Consider the following 15,674-nt stretch of genomic DNA (forward strand, 5'->3'; position numbering starts at 1 on the left):
AATACACAGCCAGTCACCTCAAATGGTGATCATCTCCCCCCTGACCCTTTCTCCTCCCACACCTTTAAAAACATTTGCACAATGTTCTAGAGAACATCCTTTCTCTCTCTCCCTCCATCACGACACTCATAACTTCATGTCCTTTCATGCACAGCTATCAGTGATGGCCCACACAGCCCTATGAGTCATGCAATGTTGTAAAATAAAAACACACACCTTCAAAATCAATCACACAGGCCTTTGAACTGCGGCCTGCGATGGGCCAATAACACGTAGGGCATAATTATTCGGTGGGTGTGAGATGAACGAAATTCCAGGTGAGACTCTTGAGTCAAACAGTGATGTGATGTGGCTCGGCCCCCACAGTCTCTCCTGAAACATGTTGGCCTGGTAACTTTCCCACACCTCTGTGTGTGTGTGTGTGTCTATGTGTGTGTGGTGTGTGTGTGTGTCTGTGTGTGCGTGCGTGTGTGTCTGTGTGTGCGTGCGTGTGTGTGTGTTGTGTGTGTGTGCATGTGTTTTGATGTTTTTGATGTACTTGTATATATATACACAACCCCATTTCCAAGTTGGGACACTGTGTAAAATGTAAATAAAAACAGAATGTGATAATCAGCAAAGTACGTAATCCCATATTTAGTTGCAAAAGGAACATATCAAATATAAACTGACAAACAATACATGAAAAACATACGCTCATTTTGATTTTTAATATTTCCCTAAAAAGGGTGGGACAGGAACACAAATTGGAACATATAACACCGAATTAGCACTGACACCATAATTGGGTATTAAAAGATCATCCCAGAGAAGCCTCTACCAAACGGTTAAGTTGACCGATAGGGTTTTCGCTGCTTCTTCGCTGGCTCTGCCATTATACACACGTTTGCAACAATCTCTAGCGTTTCGTTAGCCTGCCTCTGTGCTGTAAACTGATCCTGCTTCGGTCGGCGGGTAGGATGCACCGAACTTGCAAGTGGGATATTCTTCCTACAGGCAGTAGGGGCGGGCGAGAGAGCCTTTATTCGCCCCTTAATGAGTCATTTAACCATATACCGACTTACGAAGATGATTAATTAACACGAAAACGTTGCCTGGTGTCCCTTTAATGAGGAGTCACAGCACTCAAAAAATCCTCCATAGAAATGCATGGGGTTAGTTTGTAACAGTTGTCTACACATATCACGCCCCTTCAAGTCTGTTCAAAGTCAACATGTGAATACATTGTGCCAATTATGTTGTGTGTTGTGAATACATTGTGCCAATCATGTGTTGTGATCATTTGTGTGAATGCTGTTAGATTTTAATGGTTTTCTGTATGTCATTCTTTTGGCTCTTTGTGTGAATGCTGTTAGATTTTAGTGGTTTTCTGTATGTCATTCTTTTGGTTCTTTGTTTAATACTGCAGAAACTGTGGGGACAGGACGTTTATTGTAAGTAGACAGAATGTTGTCACTTTACAATAGCAAATGGTGTACCTAACTAATTGTTCCCCCACAAGAGACATCTTAATTGAATAAGGCTATATCACTACCTGTTCTCCCCCCCACCCCACCCCTCCAATTTGACCCCAGACGTGAATGTATATTCTGGTATTATAATTAGCCAGGAATTTCCTAGTTCTTTGCTTCAGTTCATTACCTTGGCTTCACCTTCACCTTCACCTTGTGCGTACAACAGGGCTACCAGAACTCTGTTGTTACATCCAGAATAAAGAACTATTCTTCGCAAGCCAGCCTCAAGTTTTACCTGCTCTTAACTACACTGGAATCTACTCGGTCAACTGTGTCTCCATTTGGAATTAAGGAGACAATTTTAATAGCATTCTTCTAGCCTAGAAATCTAGACGCACCCCTAGCGGCAGCAAATTACATTGCTGCCAGGGCTAGTCTAGCAACTCTTCCTTGGCTTGTGAGCTCCAGAAATCGAAACTTAATCAGGCCATTGAAATCGTGTATGTATAGAGTCGTTAGGTGGGCTTAACATAATGATTGATGGCAGAGTTGAAACGGTTTGGCTTGAATTCCCTGCTACTTGAAAACAAATAAGATGGATGTTGCTGCTGGCGAACAGTGTGACACGAGTTAAGCTTTTATTATGTTGGCAAACGTTTGAACCAGCCAACTAGCTCCGCTGGTGGGAAACGCATGGGACTCATAGCGCTACCGCTGTCCTATTGCGTGCAGAGGGAATTTGAAAGACAACTGATTATCCCGCCCCTCGGACTGAGCACTGCGAATGGTGAGTGCCCAGACCCTACATTTTAATGTGGGTCTGGCTCGACAGGCATGGGCGGATTATGAACTTTCGGGCCCCTGGGCCCAGATGTATTAAGGGCCCCCCACTTATTGTCGTATATGTGGGAGGGGGAGTTTGGGGTCCTCCCCCAGAAAAATTGTAATATGTTTTATGTGATTTCCTGTATTCTGGCGCATTTTGGGGAAGGCCAATACTAAATTCAATCAGATTCATAGCATACATCCTGATTTGTTGATATTGAGGCAATGATTCCATGCAAAGGCTTGGGCTTCAGGGCCCCCTGACCCCCTGGGCCCGGTAGGCCCGTGCAGTAATCCATCCCTCGCCAGGCTAGCATTCTTCAGTATATCTCAATAATGGATCTACTATATATATATATATATATATATATATATATATATATATATATATATATATATATATATACGTATGTTTTCATGCACTGGTAATTTTGGAATTTGGAATTGCATTTAGTTGCTTAAATTAGCATTTTTGGGATATTAGACAGACAACTATTGAAGTTAACCTCAAATTTCTATAATGTTACTTTTTTAACAATATTGTGTGGGAAAATATTGTTGTACTTTGAAAGTATATGTGGTTACAAATGTGTTTACCTAATTCATGAACGCTTATGTCTTTCAACCATGCATATAGAAATGATGAGGCCTAAAACATTGTAAGTTGTAAATTGTAATTTTTTTCTGCTTAATATGTAGAAACTGAGTTTGAAATGGATGCATGAGGTTATATTAAAGTCAGTTTGGTTTTTAAAAAAATATGATGGGTCAAAATGTGCTCTATCAAACGGCGACCTACAAAACTTCGGCCTGACTCAGCCCACTTTGTTCGTTTGACTTCGTTCTGGCCACAGTGTGCATTCACTATCGGCAAAACAACATGTTGTCAAAATATGTATTTTTCAGGGAAGAATATTTCAGAACAATGCAAAACTGCATCCTGCACATATCACAACAGTATGGCTCCATAGTAGAAGAGTCCAGGTGCTAAATTCTGGTCTGCCTACAGTCCAGATCTCTCACATTTGGTGCATCATTGAACGAAAAAAACCCCAGCCTGCTGAGCAGCTGAAATCCTTTATCATGCAAGAATGGGACACAACTCCAGCAACTGGTCAACTCAGCTCCTCAGTGTTGAGAGAATGATGTTAAATGAAGAGGTGATGCAATACAGTGATAAACAGGCGTCTGTCCCAACTTTTCTGAGACATGTGGCTGGCAGCTGGCAATTCAAAATGCTTAATATTTTACAATAAACTGTACATTCCTCTGTTTCAACAACTGCTATGTCTTTGCACTATTCTCTGGTTTGGATTTTTTGCAAATCATAGCATTCTGTTCTTTTTTACATTTTACACTTTACACAGCATCCCAACTATTTTGGAAATGTATTTGTGTGTGTGAGATTATATATATATATATATATATATATATATATATATATATATGTATATATGTGTGTGTGTGTGTGTGTGTGTGTGTGTGTGTATACGTATACTAGTGTGTGTGCATGTGAAGATTCACCTTTAACGACCTGTGAGTTCTCACGCTCACTATTGTGTCTGTAGTGTGTCCCTGTTAGCATGATCCTGATACGTCCTGATCCGACGTAAGTGATCTCTCCCTGCAGAAATGTCCTCAGACTCACTCCGTGGGCTCCAGCACTTCGATTAATGCCAACACGGCTTCCAAGGGCCAAAGGCATGTCCACGTCCCAGAATGCAAAGCAACCGGCATCACTGTGGCTGCCTGTAGCCCCTTCCAAATGAAAGTGTGTTTGAGAGTGTGTGTTGGAAACTGAAAGAAAGACAAAGGGAAATGCTCATACAGATTGTTTCCCTTTCTAAAAAAAGAGAAGGAGATAGAGAGATAGAGAGAAACAGAGAAAAAGAGTGTTCTTATTTCATTTGGCTGGGCTTTGGCTTCTCTCCTTGTCTCTCTCACTCTCTCTTTTCTGCCTCTTCTTCTCCTTCTCTCTCACCGGGGAATGTCTTGTCAACAAACCTTTTCTGTGGTGTGGTGCCCGCGGCTTGTGTTTTGACAGCGATCCTTTTGTTTGGATTGTGCCCCGGCGCTGATCTGAATAACAGCCTGCGCTCTGTTTTCTCTGGGCCAGAGACAATATTTTCTTAAGGTGTTGCTCATCCTCTTCTTCTTCTGATCTGCTCTTACAGACTGATGGAGACATGCAGAATCTGTCTCTTACATGACTCCTTTTCCCCACACAAATAAATACCCCCCCACCCACACACACACGTCACATACAGCATACACACACATACACTCTTATACACCTACTTTCTTTTTGCACTATTTCCAATATACCTATCTATTTGCACTATACCATAGGTTGTACACCTATGGTGGAGGTGCATACAGTATAGACTCCTTTGACATACACACACACACAGCATATACAGTATACTTACACTCTTATACACCTTCAATACCTTGAATACACTTATGGTGGAGGATACACTCCTCGGACACGGTTTCTCCTTGTTCCATCTCGACTCGGCTGCCCCTTGCTTCCAAATGGGATGTTGATACAGAAGCCCCAGGACTGGGAAACGTTAACAAGGATCAGAGTGGAGCACAGCGAGGGCAGCTTATGAAATATCTTACAGTATTATACAATGGAGTCACTGGAGTTTCTCACAGCGCCAACTGTGCAGAGAGATATTTTATATGCCCTGTGGTAGCCTACCCTACAGCACTTCCATACCTTGTTGAGTCGTGTCGATGCCATAAATGTAAATGTTATCATGAAGGATCACAGGAGAGACAGAATGTGCTTTTAAAATCTGTGGCACTGCCTAAGGGAATGACAGCTCTGTCATGGAGGTAGCAGCTTATGAACGTTTGAATTACGATGATTCTTGGCACACACACACACAGACTTTCACCCGATCATTCCTACATGAGAACAACTTCCCGTTGACTGAGGGGGGAAAAAATCAGCCTTGCTGTCGTCAGACTCCTTTGCTCATTAGTGCTTTGCTAACACGACAGGCATTATGTGGTTGGTGCACTTCTTATGCCAGACCGCAATCTCCCCAAAGAATGCAAGACTATTCTATACTTAATGTCATATCACCAATAAATGCACTAGCCAGCAAGCGGTTTCAAAGCTGAGAACCAAGGAACTGTGCAGTAAAAACATGGGGCACAATATCAACCGCATAAGAATAGGCTAAATCGTTAAATTAGTTGGGTGTTTGTTAAACTGGGAAGCGAGAGAGACAGAGAGATGGAGAGGGAGGGAAGGAAAGTTGCAGAGAGAGAGAGAGAGAGAGAGAGAGAATTCCAGTGAGGGACATAAGCAGGGATCAATTTCTCCCTTCAAGCATCTGCTGGCATAGTCTGCATATCCAGAATTAGGACCGGGTAAGAAGTCAAACCCATGGGTCATCACGCGAATGCCTTCATCTCGCAACATTTGGTGCCTCTCGTTTTACAGTTGACAACACTAGGCCTACTGTTGGCCGGCAAATGGTAGTCTGCTGCCCCCCTTTGGCTCCTATATGTTACTACAACAAGGTCTAACTGGCCTAACATAATTTATCGATGAATCAGAGCATAGAAAGGAACAGAACGTCAGTGAGTTTAGACTGCTAATAATGTTATAATGTATAATGTATGTGGATTAAATATTTGTGGTGGGCCACATCTGATGAAATATTGAGTGAGGCAACACCTCAGTATTTTCCAGCAGATTTATGTTTAATTCTGATTTGCCTCCGATGAAACTTGAATGAAATGGGGGGGAATTGCTAAGTTTCCCAGTAATTTAGGCTACTTTGATAAGACCAGCAGTGAAAATTCAAGAATAGCCCTAAAGTTACATTTATGTGTAGCCTAGGCTAGTTTACAGATGGGCCACTGACTGGAAGATTGGAACTCTCACACCTTAACACACATTCATTGTTTCTTCTACCAACCATTAAGCAGGACCATGTTTTAAGACTAGGTGGGAGCAGCTAACTCTGAGGACAAAATGTAAGATCAAGGTGACAAGGTTGTAACTAACTGACTTGGCTGGCTAGCAAGTGTTTTTGTTGTGTTTAAGGCAAAAACAAACAAAAAAAACAGACTGGTGAACTATTACACTTGCTTCTTAGCACACTAACTGTTAGCTAATGTTTGTGTTATTGTGCTAACATTAACGTGCATATATTGTGCTAACTTAGACAGGTGCCTGGCCAAGCAAACAAATTTAAGTTTGTTGTTATATATTTTCTGGGGCTTGTAGTACATAGCTTTCTGAGTTTTACCTAGTAACAAAATCTAACCTACTAACATTACTGTGTTTATGTTTAAGGAAAAGGCTAACATTACCATGTCAATGCTAGCTGCCCCATTAGCTTAAAGTTATTTTTACACTGCTCCTCCACAGGGCATTTCCCGTTACATGTTTGTGTGATAAATTATATTAAAATCGAAGTATTAACTGGTGCCAGAAAACATGTTTTCAATATTTTAGAAGTATATGTGGTGGTTGTGCTAGGTGTCAGTTGGCTTTCTAGTACACACAGTGTTTCACCTCTACGAGATATGCATTCTATGCTTATAGCTTCTATGCATTTTGTGTATAGGTTACAGCAATATCCTACCAATAAAATAAAATGTCTAACTTTATCTTCTAACTTACCAATAAAATAAAGTTTCTGTGGACAGCTCAAAAGCAAGTCAGGGCCAATTCAAAACAGAGCCTCAAGGTAAGAAGCCAAACACGCTCCTTCAAACAGGTGTACATAATGGCCAAGCTGGTGCTGATGCAAGGTAGGCTATGAAGGGTTTCTATGGGAGAGCTTGAACTTTAGTTAGTTTACAGGCTACCCAGGCCAGGCCAGGCCATTCCATAGTTGACTTCCAGGGCCATTTGACAATCGACCACACCGCTGTCCCGTCATAAAATAAATAACTCTTTGCAAAGCAGACTCTTTCAAACCTGATTCAGAATGAAACGTTTGATGATGACTGGTGCTGTGTGTGATTTCAATTTCCGTTTAATTCTTGTGGTTTTGGCAGATGGCAGAGAGTGATGAGGAATATCGTAGCCATCGGAGGAATAAGTTTGACCATGAGAGGGGCGACTACGGTCCTTCTCGGGAGAGGGAGTTTCTGCGGAGAGACCACCACAAAGACAGGTGATTGAGAAGAAGAGAATGCAAAGGTCTAATAGTGGGGTAAAAATAGTCACAACGTTGTGGCTGAAATAATTATACAGTAGTGTTAATACTCTTGGGGACCTAATTTGTTTGTTGGGCAAATTGCAAAGTTTGGTGGGCAGCAAGCAAAGGTCTTGCGTATGAAATCTATCGTGTGGCATAGAGGAGCATTGATTGACTCATCAATGTTTGTGCTTCAGTGTTTTGCCCATGATGTTAAACTCATCAATGTTTGTGCTTCAGTGTTTTTCCCATGATGTTAAACTTGCAAAGTGATTTTGTCTAGTTATTAAATTAGCTTTAGACTAGTTAGAATTGTTTTTTTCGGTTTTCCCATCAATGAAATTAGGACCCCTGGTTTGGAAAAGAAATAAAACATTAGTTTCTTTGTTTGAACAGCATGCATACTTAGTGTACTCAAGCACTATCTAGTTTATGAGGGCATATGAGTCAGGTCTGTTTCGTTTGTTTTATTTTGTTATTTTGTTTCAGTCTGAATAAGGGACCGATTGAGAAATTTTGGGATACCGATACTGATTTAGAAAATAACAATTTGGCCGATAACCAATGCCAATACTGGTATCTTTTTCTTTGTTTGTTTACTTTGTTTTTGTTATTAATTATACCCTTTAGTAGAGTGGAAAGAAAAAATATTCATAACAAAAATAACTGAACCATTTTCAAGTCTTTCAGGCCTTTATAGCACAACATTTAGCCTACCTAGTGCAGAATTGATGCAGCATAACAGATAAACATCAGCCACTGCCATTGGTAAATGTCATATAAATTTGCCGATAGCCTACTGTATATCAGTAAACAAGGCCGGTATTGGAGGATATATCGCTGCATCCATAGCCTGAACGGGTTCCCTCTTCCTGTTTTGACTTCTCACTTCCTGTTTTGACTTCTCACTTCCTGTTTTGACGTCTTGCTGTGGCCGCTGGCACAGAAGCCCGGAGCGGAACCGGAAGGAGCAGCGACGGCATGAGAAGAGTCGTAGCCACCGCAAGAAAGGTCACCGACACCATGAGCGGGGTCACAGAGAGCGGGACCACAGCTACTACGAGAAGAGCGAGCGGCCCTCTCCTCCTGAGCAGGACACAGGGTTCCATCCGCCGCCTAGACGCATGAGAACAGACTGGTGGGTGATGGGAAGTCCTTATAGGCTCCTTTAAAGGAGAATTCTGGTGATTTTTCACATAGATCTCTGTTTTTCAAGGTCACTGAGTACAATGAACATGAACATGCCCCCAGAGTGCAGCACTGTAGCTGCCTGGTAGCTCTAGCTGTTGGCTGCAGCAACTCAAGCTAGGTGACCTCAAGAAACAGAGATCTATGTGAAAGATCACCAGCATTCTCCTTTAAAGGAATACGCCAACATTTTTGGAAATTAGCTTTGCCTTGGCCTGAAAGAGAATATAGTTCCAAGTATGCATATGCTTAGAAAACACTGTGTCTCATTTTGCATTGGTATTTATACACATTGGTTGGGTTTCTGCTTGAAACGTTCAAAACCAACGCAGATACATTAAAATGTCTTTAAATTACTTTAAAACTTATATATATTTAACATTTTTCTTTGTTGCCAAGTTACCATTAGCTCAGTGTGGTTTTATGTGCCACTGGAAATGCTTCAGGAACGCAAGTGTTTATTTACGCAGTTGATAGGGTCTATAGACTCCCTTAACGTCTCAGAACGCAAGTGTTTATTTCTGCAGTTGATAGGGTCTATAGACTCCCTTAACATCTCAGAACGCAAGTGTTTATTTCTGCAGTTGATAGGGTCTATAGACTCCCTTAACCAGTGTTGGGCAAGTTACTTTAAAATCGTAATGTATTATGTATTATGTATTACTTATTACTGTCATTTCAAAGTACATTATAATATTACTGTCTCTGAATTGTAACGCATTAACACTACTATTGTATTACTTTTAAGTTACTTTTACCAAAATATCTAGAAATATGGATTTGGAATTCTAAATGCAGTTTATTATGCTCAATGCAGCTCATTGCACTTCTAACGGAGGGCGATGTAGTATAACATAAAGACTGAGCTAGGCTTAAGGGTAACAACAGTAGAATGCAATAGGCGCAGTGATGGCTCATGATTCAATACAAGGAACAACCATAGCCAGAATTTTGTTAAAAGCAGACAAAAGGTCGAAGTCTGGTCAATTGTGATAGTAATGCTGTAACTTTAGGCTTAGGCCTACTCATTAAGATCAGCAGAGAGCCCACTACCTGTATATTGTAACCCAAAACTTCTCAAAAAAAGCTACAGCTGCTGGCCATTTTGGTGGTATTCTATGTCCTTATTAGCTGCATACTTGAGGTTGGAGATATTAAGGCATATCAAGTTTCTCACATACTGGAACTTCAAGATACATAGCCTTATGTAGCCTTATGATTGTCTTATTCAGTTCTGCACTGGACTTGAATTACGAAATTCAGCACAGATACACAATTATGAATTTGGCCTATTGATTATATTGTGGTTAATTGAAAGCTCTGTCAGTCGTTTTGGATAAGCATCAGCTAGATGACTAAATGTAAATGTAAATTCTTGAATTATTCTTCTGATCACACTACATAAACTTGCATACGGTATACTATTTGGTATAATGGGCCAAATTGTATTGTTTTTTACTATATAGTTTTAATAGGCTAAATGTTTGGGATATTAAAAAGCTTTTTTTGCAGTGCTTTCATACTTCCTTGAAAAAAGTATTTTGAGTATTTTCTAAATACAAAAGTACAGTATTTTATTTTGATACATAATATGGTTACTGTATTTTGTAGTTTATTTTGATACATTAAAAATGAGGGTATTAGGTATTTTATTTTGAAATACATTCTGATGTATTTTTGCCCATCCCTGCCTGTTCCCAGCATTAGAACAACACTTTGCGATGGTTAGCTTGTCACCTGTGACGATATATGCTAGGCCTAAGTGACTGACCTATCTGGGTGCGTTTGGAGATGGCTGATGAAATCAGATGTTGTTGAGTAGGCATCATTTATCCTGGTGCCACACACCTTGCATGTAGCTGTTCGCTTATTTCCTCTGTGCAGTTTTTGTAACCGAAAGTAATGATAAAAGCACAACTCCAGGAGGACTTCTTGACGCCATGGTCAGTGCATTTATATCTGTGAGTGTGCGCACATAGCGCATGCGTTACATTGCACATTATGGCAAAGGGGCCATGCCACTAGTTACGTTTCACAAAGTATATGTAGCAGTAAAATAAAATAGAAAAACATGAATAAATTTAGATTAAAAAAGCAATAATTGCATGAAATACAGCTTGTTCAGGAGTCTCGAAGCTCGAGTCCGAGTCAAGTCTGAAGTCTTTTGAGTGGAGTCGCAAGTCAAGTCTGAAGTCACTGTCCAAGTCACAAAGTCACAATCTTTTTTACATTTCTATCCCTTCATTCTCTTTAATTCAAGTTCACAGCACGAAGCTGACATGAAGAGCATGCTTTATTAAGAATCAAAAAGATGCGTGGCACCGCTCTAGATGTGTCATTAAATTAATTGTGCTATTTCGCGAGGTATAGAGATCTTTTGGTTTCACACACAAAGGGCACTTAACTGTTCTTCATATCCTAGTTGTCTCTGATAAATTGAAAATAATGAGCGTAGGCTTATGTCCATCGAGTCAGTTGCAGCCAGCCACAGTCATCTTCAACCAGTAACAGGAGATACGTTCTGCTATTTGCTCAGTTGTTTGCGAATATGTATCAAAACATAACACCACTTAATTTCAGGTTAAAATCCATTGTAATGCGCGTTACTGAAGTTTGTACCGAGTAAAATATTACCCAATAGTTTTTTGTAATGCCTTATATTACTGCGTTACAGCAAAAAGCAATATATTACAGTAATTACATTACTTTTGTAACTTGTTACTCCCAACAATGCCCTTAACGTCTCAGTCCTGATTCCTCTTATCTAACTCTGGGGTAGATGGCAAAAGCAAAAAATGTAATTTCCCAAAAAGGTGTGTTTCTTTAATGATCTAAAAGAAAGGCCCAAATGAATATCGATTTCCGATGTGTAAGAAAGATACAGGAATGAAATTTGAGCCCCCCCCCTCCATGTGATGCAGGGGGGATGTCGGTGGGGAACCTTGCCAGAGAGGGGGTGATTTTAGGGACAAGCTTGAAGACAGGGGCGCTCATCATCACCCTCCTCTCCACCCCTGGGGGCCCTATGAAGCTTCTTCCAGGCTGCAGAGCCATGACACCTTCATACCACACAGGTGAGAGGGGAATGAATTCGGATGGTATTTGCATTGGTTAACTTTAACAAGAGTGTTGGCACCACTGTACTGGTTATAATGGTCGAAACATCATGTAGCAGTTTGTATAATGTTCATTTAAATTTAAAGGGTTTGTCCATGATTCTAATTTAGTAAGTTGCTCCTATGATTCCTTTACTGTAGCTGTCTGTGGAGTGTCTCTGCAGGAATCTGATTGGATGTTTAGCTCAGATATAAACAGCCTTCTGCTTGGATCGAAGACCCTCCTTTAAATGCTAATGCGGCATTCCAGACAACTTGGAGGTCAGAGGTCAAGCTGAGGTAGTTGGACTTTCCCCAAGTTTAGAAGTGGGAACTCCACTTCCCATTCCATTTTGTTCCACCAGTAGGATGTCAGAATTCTTGACCTCCAAGTTTGTCTGGAAATGAAGTCGGGAGATTACAACTATGAAATATCCAACCTTTAAAGCATCTGGAATGCAACACAAGCATTTGACATTCCGTGATCATCAAAGTCTTCCTCCTGGTTGACACGCACGTGGTGTGTTGCTGGCGTCCTGTGTTGTGTTTCTGTCGACCTGTGTTGTGTTTCTGGCGTCCTGTGTTGTGTTTCTGGCGTCCTGTGTTGTTGTGTTGCTGGCGTCCTGTGTTGTTGTGTTGCTGGCGTCCTGTGTTGTTGTGTTGCTGGCGTCCTGTCTTGTGTTTCTGGCGTCCTGTGTTGTTGTGTTGCTGGCGTCCTGTGTTATTGTGTTGCTGGCGTCCTGTGTTGTGTTTCTGGCGTCCTGTGTTGTTGTGTTTCTGGCGTCCTGTGTTGTGTTGCTGGCGTCCTGTGTTGTTGTGTTGCTGGCGTCCTGTGTTGTTGTGTTGCTGGCGTCCTGTGTTGTTGTGTTGCTGGCGTCCTGTGTTGTTGTGTTTCTGGTGTCCTGTGTTGTTGTGTTGCTGGCGTCCTGTGTTGTGTTGCTGGCATCCTGTGTCGGCAGGTTTGGTGGCTCCCCTGATGGCGCCCCTGGCCGCCCTCCCACGGGCCTGCAGAGCTTTAAGGAGTTCCTGCTGCGTCTGAACCCGGCGGTTGGGGAGGTGGACGCGGTCAGGTGCTACAAAGAATACAAAATGGCCTTCAGCAGGCAGCAGATGGAGGCCTTCTTCCTGGCTCACCGAGACGAGGAGTGGTACGGTGGCGCTGATGAGTGTTATTTGCAATATTTTTTTATGGTAGTATTTATTGTTACGTAACAGGGAGCTACACCGGGGACACGTCACCGAAGCGTTCCATTTGCGCAGCGTTGGCTGCAACAATTAGATTCCACTATAATCAATGGAACTGGCTACATCAGACGTACAGTAATAGTGGCACGTACAGTACATTGGAAAAAATTAGACCAGTCTTCTAAAACCTCTGCACTGTAGCAGCACCAGGCATTCCCATGCTGTGGTCTGTACCACCGCTGATACGCGAGCTGCCACTAGGGGGCACGCGAGATGAAAAGGGCCATGGCGGAAAAATGTAAAAAAAAAATCTTTAAAAAAAAATCTTAAGCCTATGTTCTCTTTTTTCTTTGTGTTTCATAATGTTGTTCTGCACACCGTTTTTTAGTGTGAGAGCTCATAGACCAGTTGCACATTTTCGATTTTGTTATTTGTTATCATGTAGGGCAGCTAATTAAACTTGATGCCTGGAATGCGTCAATAAAATGTGTTAATGTTTTTATGTGTCGGATGGTGGGGGTACATGAGCCAAATCAGGATGTAGGTGGTGGTACGCGGGGGAAAAACCGCTGGCTTAGTCCAATGAGCAAAAATGAGCATAATACAAAAATAAACGTTTTCCTAGCAGACGTAGTTCTGGATTTATGAAAGTTAATAAATTCAGGAGAATAAAAGAATATAATGAATAGAATTTAACCGTCCTGGTTTTATTACTGTTTTTTTTTGGTGTTATGTTGTACCTTTGTGATTGTACCTGATTCGCTGTGTCATGGCGTGATTGCCGTGCAGGTTCCGTCTGAAATACCACCCAGAGGATATTGAACGTCGGGACGCTGAGACCCATGATGCATTGCAGAAGAGACTGGATGTTTACATGTATCTCAGGGGAAAGGGCTGGTTCGATAATATCTCCCTGGACATTCAGCAAGCCTCAGCCATCATAAAGGTGTTAGATGCAGGTATAGCTATCTGTAATAATCCATGATATTTATATTATTTTTAATCAATGCCTCTGCTTCTTGTGGTAGAGCACACCTTGCCTGGCCACTGAGGATTCAGTGTTGTGGACTCTGTCTATGTAGAGCGTAATTGTTAGCAATGTAGGCTGTATTTGAAAGTAAATTTGACATGCTAGAGAGTGAAATAAATAATCTGAAGTGAAATGAATATAAACGGAGAAATAATGTATTAATGTATTTATATTTACCCAGCTTAAAGGAGAAATCCGCCAATTTTTCACATAGATCTCTGTTTCTCGAGGTCATCGAGTACTGTCAATAGAAAAAAAAAAAACGAAAACAGAGTGTAGGTTTTACTCTGGAGGGCTCAGGTACATGCCCCCAGAGTGAAGCACTATTGCTGCCTAGCTGCTTTAGCAGCTGGGAATATCAACTCGATCAAACTGATTGGTTTCATTTTTTTTTTTCATACCGACAGTACTCAGTGACCTCGAGAAACAGACATCTATGTGAAAAATCGCCAGATTTATCCGTTAAAGGAGAATTCCGGTGTGATATTGACCTAAATTGCATTGAAATCTGATACCGAGTGTGAACGTATGTCTCATAGCCCATCTCGGCTTGCCATCCCCTGCACTCCGAAATCTGGCGCTAGTTAGCCGATGCTACCAACAGCTTTTTCAATGCGGGTGCCTCGGGCATAGGCCTAGCCATGCAAATAAATCCCTGTTTTACACCATTTACGAGGCTCAACGTATCTCCACACTTCATGATTCAATATCACACCGGAATTCTCCTTTTATGTGGACAGGGCCTAAATATTAACTGTGTTGTTACTGTCTTCCTGCCTCAGTCCAGATAAGGTTTGAAGGGGGAACAGGGAATGACCTGCGGGCTCTGGAGACGCCGGGCAAGGGAGAGAAGGAGAGAGTGATGGAGAGAGAGGAGAGAGGGAAGGAGACACCTCCATCTGAGCCCCAAAAGCAAGAGGAGGTACACACGGTAGATGCAGAGCATAGACTTGCACCCAGGGCAGAGAGGGTGTGTCTGTGTGGGGGGGGGGGGGTGGCTGTGTGTGGGCCTGTGTGTGTGTTTTGATTGTCTGAAACATCATTACAGTTGCTTCACGGATAACAGTAGTTGGGCTTGTCGGCCGAATTTGACTTCACTGAAAATTAGTAAATGGTCTTCTTTTGGAACAGCTCCAAGATGTGTTTGTAATGTTCTCTCTCTCACTCACTCACTCACTCACCCATTCCTCACTCACTCACTCACTCACTCACTCGTTCACTCACTCACTCACTCACTCGTTCACTCACTCTCTCACTCACTCACTAGACAGTGTGTGCAATATGAGGGATTAACTAAGGGGACAAGTGGAGTCGGGGATTATTTATTTTGGATGTTATGGGGCAGAGGGACGTGAGATGGAGTCGGGGATTATTTATTTTGGATGTTATGGGGCAGAGGGACGTGAGATGGAGTCGGGGACTATTTATTTTGGATGTTATGGGGCAGAGGGACGTGAGATGGAGTCGGAGCTACACTCACTGACTTCGTCCTCATCAATGTGCTTACCAATGTTGATGTGCTGGATATTTCTCTCTGTGGCATGTGGGTTTTCTGTTGGTGCGTATCTGCATTCATGTGTATTAGCACCTTAGCACCAATTAGCCACCCGCCAAATGCTGGTAAAATATGAAAGTGGCTGGTAGATTTCAGACACAAAGTAATAATTTAATATCGAGTGGCTGGTGAATTTGACCACAAATCTGCTAATGTTAATGCTTTGTT

The 15,674-nt window shown here is 41.8% G+C and overlaps 1 protein-coding gene across 12 annotated transcripts in view; it reads left to right on the plus strand.

The window, feature by feature from the left end:
- The first annotated feature begins 5,825 nt into the window (after positions 1-5,825).
- LOC121698581 (serrate RNA effector molecule homolog) overlaps positions 5,826-15,674 on the plus strand; it is a 19,762-nt gene continuing 9,913 nt past the window's right edge. For 3 of the 12 annotated variants that reach the window (XM_042080792.1, XM_042080795.1, XM_042080794.1), the window contains exons 1-7: positions 5,826-5,879; positions 7,311-7,429; positions 8,400-8,591; positions 11,563-11,715; positions 12,696-12,884; positions 13,711-13,880; positions 14,734-14,921. In XM_042080792.1, the coding sequence (XP_041936726.1) occupies positions 5,847-5,879; positions 7,311-7,429; positions 8,400-8,591; positions 11,563-11,715; positions 12,696-12,884; positions 13,711-13,880; positions 14,734-14,921 (1,044 nt within the window). In that variant the 5' untranslated portion in view covers positions 5,826-5,846. Of the gene's footprint in view, positions 5,880-5,936; positions 6,298-7,310; positions 7,430-8,399; positions 8,592-11,562; positions 11,716-12,695; positions 12,885-13,710; positions 13,881-14,733; positions 14,922-15,674 lie in introns of those variants that run through there. The other 9 variants (XM_042080802.1, XM_042080803.1, XM_042080801.1 and 6 more) reach the window with 8 other exon arrangements.

Source organism: Alosa sapidissima, chromosome 23, assembly GCF_018492685.1.
Source record: "Alosa sapidissima isolate fAloSap1 chromosome 23, fAloSap1.pri, whole genome shotgun sequence".
Taxonomy (NCBI): domain Eukaryota; kingdom Metazoa; phylum Chordata; class Actinopteri; order Clupeiformes; family Clupeidae; genus Alosa; species Alosa sapidissima.